This window comes from Dermacentor andersoni, chromosome 2 (assembly GCF_023375885.2).
Source record: "Dermacentor andersoni chromosome 2, qqDerAnde1_hic_scaffold, whole genome shotgun sequence".
Lineage (NCBI taxonomy): Eukaryota > Metazoa > Arthropoda > Arachnida > Ixodida > Ixodidae > Dermacentor > Dermacentor andersoni.
The window spans coordinates 110,810,083-110,819,889 of NC_092815.1; the positions used below are offsets into that span (position 1 = coordinate 110,810,083).

Consider the following 9,807-nt stretch of genomic DNA (forward strand, 5'->3'; position numbering starts at 1 on the left):
GCTATGGAAAGCATTCATTGTATTGCACATGGTTGTTAATACCTAAAAGAAATACCCCTGTTGTAGTATAATTTAATATATTTCCTGTTTCCCAAAAAAAAAAAATGGATGATATGTTTAATGAGATATTGATGCACTATTGTTCTGCAGACGTTCATAGCAAATTTAACCTGCTATAAGTGCTTAAATAGAAACTATGCATTTCTCCTACCTTGTGCATGTACCCCTTTGAGCAATATAAAAGGGAAAACCCAAGTTGCTTTCAAGAGGCCGTAGTGGTTGAACACACATCGTGCACAAAAATATTTAATGTGGCTAATTATACAATGAGTTATTCAAGCTACTTGTTACATATTAACATGTTAGCTTTGAATCTACACATCATGAGCAATGGTTGCTTAAAACCAACAATTGCTCCTTTATTGCTTGCGACTGTACATGGCTGGTCAGTACTTTTGTATTAGAGTTTACTTGGTTTTCCTACAAGATATATTTATGGAGCAGGTGTGTCCATTGTGGGGTTGTCGATGTAGGTGCAGGATTGTTTGTTACTGTCCTCGCTTTACAATATGGCATGTTGCATGTCCCTCAGGTGCGGAAACAGTTTGAGAAGGAGCCAGCCTTTATCAATCTGAGCTTAGAGTCGGAGCGGATGCGGATCTTCAAGGAGTACCAGCTCACACTGGAGGCAAGTGTCGCAGAGCTGTACATGCATTCAATTAATTACAGGATCATTGTGCCTAAATGAAGTGGAATTTTTACGTTGTGGTGTTAATCCTTCCTGTGCCAACCTCTTTTTCCAGAGCGCCACCAAAATTTTCTGAATTTTTTTCATGACCGATTCATTGTGAGCAGCTTTTATTATTGAAATATCAGCAGTTAATTTCTTACTTTCTGTTGTTTTTTACTGTTACTCCATTTTTTGTGTTCTTGAGTTGCAGATAATTGAGGCCACAGAAAAGCAATCAATATAAAGCTTCATAATTATTGGAATAGAAGTCAAGTATGCTTTTGTTGTCTTCCGTGTGACGCATTATTCCTGGCGTGACAAGGAAAGGGGCTTGCGGAGTCCCATCTGGATTCGTCCTGTATGCTGTATTATGCATCCAAGCTTGAATTGGCAACTCGTGTGACATGTTAATGTTGAGTGCATAGAGTCATTCCAGACATCACTGTTTTTCAGGAAGCATGCAGCCACCACCATAGTCGGTCGAAAAAGCACAGCAAGAAGGCAAAAAAGAACAAGAAGCGTTCAAGGTCCCGTTCGGTATGCGCTTTTTTTAAGACAGTGGTACTTTAACTTTTGTGTGACAGAGTACCTTTCACTAAAGGCCAACAGCAATGAAATTTCGGACTGCTTAACATGCCTCGGTCTTCACGGTGTAGATAAAAGCAGCCATATTGCAAAATTTCATGTATTAATTACAACCAGATGCATCACAGAAAGCTAGCCAATATCTACATTTTTTATATGGATACTCACAAGAAACACTGCCATTATAATGACTCCCCAGAAATGACAGAATACCCAGGAAGTTCAGAGCAGGCACTGCCTGGGCCCACAGGCATCCCTTTGTGACAGCAAGATCGGGACAGATGTACAGTTGCAGGATCTGTGTTGTATCTGCTTACCACCAGGTGTCTGTATCATCCGCTGTGTTGCTATATTTAGAGGGTCATATTTAAAAAGTTAGGCAATTAATGGAGCTACGACTTTGTCACGGTTACATACTTTGATATGAGTGTACTGCTCACTTATAAACCATTTAAATAAAGTGATATTTCCTTGCACTCGGCCTTTTTTCTCTTATATAAATACTGAATAAGTTTTTATTGTAAGAGATGACTATCCTGTGCATTAAGTGAGGAGTGGGGTTATTCTAAAGTAAAAAAAAGAATGTTAGTGTCATTGCATGGCAGTGACATAGTTCTAACACACTTCTTTTTCACTTCAGGAAAGTGATTCAGACAGCTCTTCCAGGCACAGAAGCAGTCGAAAAAAGAAACGGTCTCGCAGCGAGTCCGATGAATCCGACTCGGACAGTGGTAAGGGCCTGCATTTTTCTGCAGTTTCTTTACCCCTTCTCTAGGCTTAACTGTTCATGAAGCAAGATTCTAGCAAGAAGCTTTGTCTTAGAAAAATTTATTATGTTTAGCATGTTATCCTTGGCCGCCTTGCTGCAACCATTTTTTTCCCTAGATTTTATTGTTCGACATGACGATACCTGTACTTGAATGCCTGTGTTTTATTCTTAACTCTTCATTGAAATTGGTACAGTGGCTTTAATGTGATGAGACATTAGTATGATAGAAGGTGTCCCTCTATTATAGTTATGTACAGTTTACATGTTTTATTTGTATCAAAAGTCATAATTAATAAGTACCACAATGAAGAGTGAGACTTTGTTCTTCAGTCTGTGTTCACCTTCTCAATTAGACCAACAGTTCTGGTTTGAGGCGTTGCTCGGACAAATAATTGCATTGTAGTCTGTGTAGTTTCACAGATAAATGTGAGCTCTCCATTGACTGCTGATGCAAGTTCTTCCACTTCAGGCAGTGCCACACCTACATGCTCTGCACGAATGTGCGTTGGTTGTGCAGATGGGACTGATCTCTTGCTTTTTGCAGACTATTCAGCAAAACGTAGAAAGCGGGATCGGAAGAAGAAGAGGCGAAGCAGCGTAAGTGTGGTCTGCTTATTTAAACTCTTGACATTTTTACGAGGTTGTCCTCAGAGCTTCAGTTGTGTGACAAGGTGATCAAAATGAATGGACCATAAATGATACGCAGTCCTTGCTCCTCATCTTATACATGGCACTTCAGTACGCAGGTTCCATCTTGAGCTCTTCTCCTGTCTTGTCAGTTGCTCTATTAAAAACGAAGATTCAAAAGCAGTAATTACCTCAAGTTCTTCTGTCATTAGATGCGTTTTATGCTTCTATCCTCTGCAATTTAGTAAGGCAAAGGCAATGCCTGAATATGTCCTCTGTATAGCAAAGGAAATATTTAGCAGTACTCTGGGAGTATACCATTATTATACATTTTCTTACATGCTCCATATCTTTTCATCGGGGAAGCACTTTAAATACACCAGTATTTGGTTTTATGCTTACCACATACATAAGACCTGGCCCTTGTGTGGTAATTTACCGTATTTACTCTAATCTAACGCGCACCTTTTTCCCAATAAAATGGGTCGAAAATTTGCATGCGCGTTAGAATCTAGTATGACCCTAAATCCACATTACCTTATTGCCATTGGCATTAGAAAAATGGCTGCCTCATATGCGCTTCTAGCCTAGCTTCCGTAGCTTCCTCCATGTGCATACCTCTATGCTGTACGTATAACCAGGCGCTGGTGTAACCTAATCTATCGCCTGTCTTCCCGTTTTCTGCGTTTGTTCAATCAGCATGGAAGTGTCGACTGTGAAGACACACAGAGTCCATCATGATGTCGCATTTAAAAGGAAAGTTATCATGTTTGCGGAGACGGATGGAAATTGGGCCGCATCACGGGCGTTCGGAGTTCCCGAAACTTGCGTGCGGGACTAGTGCAAACAGAAGGAGAATATTTTTGCCAACAAAGCAACAAGGAAGGGTTTCAGTGGACCGAAGCAGGGCCGCTTCACCGAAATAGAAGAGCTGCTGGCGGAATACGTGCAAGAGCAGCAAGCGGCACAGCGGCCTGTGACGACCGATCTGCTCAAAGTACGGTGATTCAGTTAGCCCTACAGAAAGGGCTAATGCGGAGTAACTTCAAAGCGAGTAGGTGCCGGCTATCAAATGTTATGAAAATAAAAAGCTTTTCTCTTCGAAGGCGGACAGGGATATGCCAAAAATAGCCCAAAGAATATGAGGAGAAATTGCACACTTTTCAGCGGTATGTTTTGAAGTTGCCCCATAGAAACGGCTACTACTTCGGACAAATTGGAAATGCCGATCGTTGAAAAGAAGGGGGCAAAGCAAGTGCACGTTTGTTTTCCGGCCACAATAAACTAGAGTCACCGCAATGCTTTGTTGCACTGCGGATGGGTGCAAGCTGCCCCCGTGTCTTCAGACAGAAAACGCTCCCGAAAGGAATTGTGTTTCCGAGTGGTGTGATTGTGCGCGCAAATGAAAAAGGGATGACCACGGACTTGGTTGATGACTGGATTGATAACGTTTGGCGAAAGAGACCCGGCAGCAGTTTGGGTCTGCGTGGGAAGCGTGCCTCACTGCAGGACTTTGCTGGATGAGTGAAAGATGCGTGGTGCACGATCCCGTCTGCCATGGTCAACAAGGCCTTTAAATATAACAGGATTTCGAATGCCATGGATGGCACAGAGGATGAAATGCTTTGGTCTGTTGATAGCGATAAGGAGTCATCTGATAGTGACGACGAGTGATATCTATTGCCCCACGTGACTCGTACCGGCACAGGGAAAAGCTTTCTTGGCAGCAAGGTATGCCGCTTCCATTTGTGTTTTTATTCATCACAACTTTGGTGTATTGGGAGGAAATCTGTTTTTTCCGAATGAGAGAAAATAGTATTTCTATATGAAAGCAAGTGTTGCGCGGTATTGTACTCTTCTTTTTTTGGTCACAGAAAATGGGTGTGCGTTACAATCGAGGGCGCGTTAGAATCGAGTAGGTAAATATGGTATTTCTCTCCAGTAGCAAATATGTCGGTGCTTACTTAAGCTTCTTTTTTTCTGTTTGTACATATTACATGGGTTGATTGATGAAACTTATGATGAAAAGTAATGAAAAGGGCTGGTTGTTATTAATCTTATGTTGGTGAACTGCGCTAAGTAAGTCTGGAACATGCACGCTGGTGACACACATGCAACCGTAACCTCATGGTTGAGTGTGCACCTCGGTTGTGGAAGGGTGTAGGTTCGAGACCATGCTGCCACAGGTTGCCCAAATGGGCACATGCGTCCCCAGCTCACGCTCGGCTTTCTTTAGGGGTGAACTGTTCTAAGCAGGAAGCTACCTGCAATGCAAATTGCATTTAACCCTGCATGCATAACACAGCCCTGTAAAAGTGGGGCCTGGGGTGCTGCTGTGGTGGCAATTTCCCATGCAAAATTCCAAAACACCTAATGGGTAGGGATGGGTAGGGATGCCCCAGGTTTGAGGACATACACCAATTTCCAGGTGTTGTGGTCTTGTCATTGCCAAGCACCTGGCTGGTAGAGCACTTGTACCTATTTTACCGGTAGGTAGCCGGCAGCAGTTCAAGTGTGCCTTCCACAGCCGCAGTGGATGCTCTACAAATGGGCTGTCTGTGACGAGGGGTGCTCAGAGACCATGCCTAGAAATTTCTATAGGGGCCCCTTTTGATATGAGAACCCCCACAAGCAGCTGGCCATCAAGCCGGGGGACATCTCTCCCCATTAGAAAAACCGATGAGTTTTCCAGCGGTGCTGGTATTTAAACCCAGTACCTAAGCATATGAGGCAGATGGTCAACCACTAGGCCACTGCTGTGCTATGCTGTGTCTTATATTCGTTCTGCATCTATTTCCTTTTCCACTTATTGCAATCTACTATAATAGGATTGTTTCTGTGTACACCAGCAGTGACATGGATGCCATCAGATACTGGCACAAGACAGACAAGCAACATCAGAGTGCTCTGTGATTGTGAATTTGTTGGGATGCTTGTAGGTTTGTCTGAAACTATGCTGATGGCTGTCAAATAAACCAAATTGTACAATGACGTCTTTAAATAGCAAGTGCACATAAACGATGGAATTATATTTGACAGTTGCGAATCATGCTAGTCATTATCGTCGCCATATTGTTTGGTAATTCTGTTGGCATAAAAAGGTCACTCAACAGCAGTTTGGTGTGCCTCCTCCACTTGCCTGGTGTCATCACGGCATGGCGCTGTACCCTCAACATGTTATGCATGTGCAGGCCTCATCCGATTCAGAATCTGAGCGTCGCGAAAAAAAGAAAACGCGCAGATCACCACAGCCACCACCACCTGCAGCCCCAGCTCAGCCTACAGCACCTGCACCAGCCGCAGCGACAGCGGGTGGCCGCAATCGGCGCAGCGGGAGTGCACGTGAGGAAGGCGAGTTGGACCAAAAAGTGAGTGAGCAGGTCAGGTGATTGGGTGATCCTCTCTTTAACCTTGACTCTCTTTTGCTTCAAGGGTAGCTAACGGTAAGCATTTGATCTTGCCTTCAATTCTTGCTCTTTGACTGGTTCACCTAATTGACGAACCTAACCTAACAGTCTAAAGTGGCGCCTTCTAACTGCATACTGTGAGAGGGAGCTCTTACATGAATGTTCACTGGCTGGCAAAAAAGCTTCTCTCTGCTAGTGCTGGTGGCGTAGAATTGACAAGGTGCTGGTAACAAGGATCAAGCTTTACCAACAAAAGCCAATTGTGCCAACAGGTGTTTTGGCAGCAAAAACTAGTTTGCACAGCATATGCACTACTGCCGTGCCAATTGCAGTCACCCACTGTTGCTGCGGCTGGCGCCGTAGGCCGAGCTGAAGCCGTCGATGGTGATGGCAGCTGTGGTGATTTGTATGTTTTCCTCTTCTCACGGCGCTTCTTACAATGCATGGAATTACTTGCAGATCAAATACACTTGAACAAGCAAGCATAGACAGGTGTGTCTTCTATCAGTTAAGCGTTCTGTAGTTTGCACAAAGATGTACAACTAACCGTGATGCATCACAAGCGGCGTTCGTGACACGTCAGAGTTGGTCATACATCCTTGTGCCCTTTGCTTTTCAATAAGCTTTGCAGAAACCACATACTCTGCTGTGCGCATTTCAGTCTTTGAATACATTACATGTTCATAACATCTCAAACTTGACAGACGCACATGATTAATACTGACGTGCCGAAAGATGTGGATGAGATGTAGGAAAGATGGATGACAGGGCACTTGCAGCTGTAAGGTTTATTACCAGGGCACACACACATGAGTATATTATATGTAATCCGAGAAACGATGTGATACATCTGACTTGTGCATTGATAGGCCTACTTGAAAGGGAGTTTTTCATAAATTCTTTGTGCTTTGCTAATGATGTGCACTGAGCAGGAAACAACTTCCTAATTGGGATAAAATTGACGACGGGACAAGTGTTCCAAGCACTCGTCTTTTCCTCATCCTTTATCTGGCCCTGTACGTTGTGGGAGATATGGGTAGTTCTCCTCCGTACTCTTGGGACAAAGGAACGACAACACACAGTAGTGCAAACAGTCACAAGGGCATTTATTGCACCTTTCATGGATCAATGCCTGCTAGCCGAGTTCATATCCCCAAAACATGCCGATAGGCGCGCGACAAATCTAGAAGTCCGACTCACCGCGTCCTCGCGAGCGAATATGTTCGCTCCATGCTGGATCCCAACGCCTGGTCGTTCGCGTGTATAGTCACGCGAATCGTGGCGCGTTCCAAGGCGGCCACGCGAGGCGGTCTCGCAGATGCATCGGTCGCCGCGCGCTCGCGGGAGACGTCCTCCGCCGCGCGCCGACCCGCCGGGAAAGACCGGCGCTGCACGCGCGGCAGGTCCGTGCGGCCTGCTGTCTCGAACCCAAGAGGCCAAGCGCCTTCCCTTTCGGCGCCCGAGTAACCCCGCCGCGACAGTCGCGCCATCTCTCGCACCGCGCTTGTACCACGCCGCGGGCGCCAGGCCACGCGAGCCGTGCGGGAAAACAGCATATCAGGGGATGCGCTATGCGGGAAAAACATCAGGGGACGCGCGAGAGTCGCGCATCCCCACAACGTTCATCATGAATGGAAAACAATCTGCCCAACTTGCTGTACTGCCAAACTGATACTATTGTTAAATGCACAGCAGCCAAGATGTCTTCATTGGCTTAGGAGTAAATACACCTGTGGGATACTTTTCATGTTAGAAAAAAAAAAAAAGTGAGAACAGAAAATGAAAGAATATGAACAGACAAGATGAGTACTGTCCGGTCTGTTTCTTTTCTTGCTGTTTTTTTTAACAAGTGTCTTATATGCCAACTTGCCCAGTTCTCACTTCTACTGGATATGTTCCAGCATTTTGTCGTAATGCCCTATGCTATTCTCGATGGAAGCCATTGCAGTGAATTGCGAAAATGACGATATTTGTAATGTTGAAGGATAAATAGCACCATAGATTGAAAAACAAATTTGATTTGCCAGTTTAGCTGAAATTGAAACAAATATGTGAGCAGGCCATCTAGCGTGCATGTGTAAGATAACTGCTGTTCACTGTAAATAGACCAGCAAGACGGGTATCAGTGGAAAACACTGCTGGAGGTGGCGGAGAATCTGGTTGAGTGATAACTGCTGAAATTCATAGGTATATATGGTGGGCATTGTTGGTGTGGAGCGCAGATTAGTGGAATATGTTGGGAGAAGCACATGATTTGCATCATAGAGTTAATGTGGCTTAAGATAGGGATGAGGAAACCTATTGCAGAGGGCACATCCTTCTTGCTTCATGCAAAGAATATTTGTTGAATGCTGCTGTTTTTCTCACATATTGTGTCTATTGTGTCACGGGCAGCTGTACCTTGTGAATTTGTACTCAGACTGAACCGTTTTTGCACAGCAGTGGACTTCAGACAGTGATGTCAGTGAAGAGGAACTGGAAAAGCGACGAAGACAGTTACTCAAGCAGCTGGCACAGCATAATTGACCATCTATCACAAAATAAAGGCATCCTTGGTGCCACAGCAGCCAGCAGGCACCTGGCTTCTGTGAGGACCATGGCTGTTTTTCCTACACTTTTTGTGTCTGTCATTGAAGTCTTGCAGTGCTTTCTGCACATCATAAGAGTTGTGCTTGTTGAACCTTGTTGTAAGAAAGTTGCATCTGACACAAAAATACTTTCGCTGCATGCTGATGTTAATGAGAACCATTTTATATTACTTCATTATATCTGAGCAAAACAAGAACAAGGTGAAAGCAGGCGCCAACGTTTCGACAACTGTACTTGTCGTCTTTTGTTGCCTTGAAGAAGACAAGTCCACTGGTAGAAATACAAGTACACTTGTTGAAGTGTTGGCTCCTGCTTTCGCCTTGTTCTCGTTTTGCTCATCGTCTTGAATTTCCATCTCCCGCCTTCCCGGTGTTTTCCCTGGATTCATTATATCTGATAATTTGTTGCACTTGTGTTCAGCATGTTGAGGTTCAGCTGTATTATTATTTTGTGTATATGTATTACTATGATGTAGCAGTAATTGTCAGTGATTTTATTGAAGTTTAGAAGTATGGTTGTTTGGGCTAGTTGGTTAGATACAGCAATGGGGGTCATAGTGCTCACTGGAAGACACCATTCTGTTTAACTTCTTCAATGCACTTTCTGCTACTGAAACAAGTACATTGTCAGGGTAACCTGCCTCTGATAGATGCTTTTTTGTAAGTCAGGGCTTCTAGACATTTTATGGGGGCATGATTTCCAGAGCGCATTGTCAAAACAGGTTAGTGGTTGCTCTTTTCACTAGCTTAGAATGAGATGAATGATGTGGAAGCAGCATCTTATTGTTACGAGGGTGATATTCCCAACAAATATGATCCTCGAACAAAAAAATTCTGAAGCTTAAAAACTGGATGGAATTATTGACTAGTATTTCATGTGTTATCACCACACTGTCAAGACATCGAGAAAAAATGTTAACATCATTTGCAGAATGAGTGTAATCAAACAGGACTAGGTAATCAACACATCTAAAGATTTTGATGATCCTTACTTCAGAGATACAGGTTTCTATGACCTTGTCATAATGGGCCAAGATAATATCACTAAGTATGGGTGCCAGGCACGACCCAATGCACCCCCCCCCCCCCCTCTCTTGAAGA

The 9,807-nt window shown here is 44.0% G+C and overlaps 1 protein-coding gene across 7 annotated transcripts in view; it reads left to right on the top strand.

Moving 5' to 3' along the window:
* Nucleotides 1–8,732, top strand: part of Prp40 (pre-mRNA processing factor 40) — a 69,282-nt gene extending 60,550 nt beyond the window's left edge. The window contains exons 18-24 of one of the 7 annotated variants that reach the window (XM_072286499.1): nt 593–692; nt 1,188–1,267; nt 1,956–2,046; nt 2,629–2,681; nt 5,903–6,079; nt 6,578–6,610; nt 8,558–8,732. In XM_072286499.1, coding sequence (XP_072142600.1) covers nt 593–692; nt 1,188–1,267; nt 1,956–2,046; nt 2,629–2,681; nt 5,903–6,079; nt 6,578–6,592 — 516 coding nt within the window. In that variant the 3' untranslated portion in view covers nt 6,593–6,610; nt 8,558–8,732. The remainder of the gene's footprint in view (nt 1–592; nt 693–1,187; nt 1,268–1,955; nt 2,047–2,628; nt 2,682–5,902; nt 6,080–6,577; nt 6,611–8,557) is intronic. The other 6 variants (XM_072286498.1, XM_050187922.2, XM_072286497.1 and 3 more) reach the window with 6 other exon arrangements.
* The last annotated feature ends 1,075 nt before the right edge of the window (nt 8,733–9,807 follow it).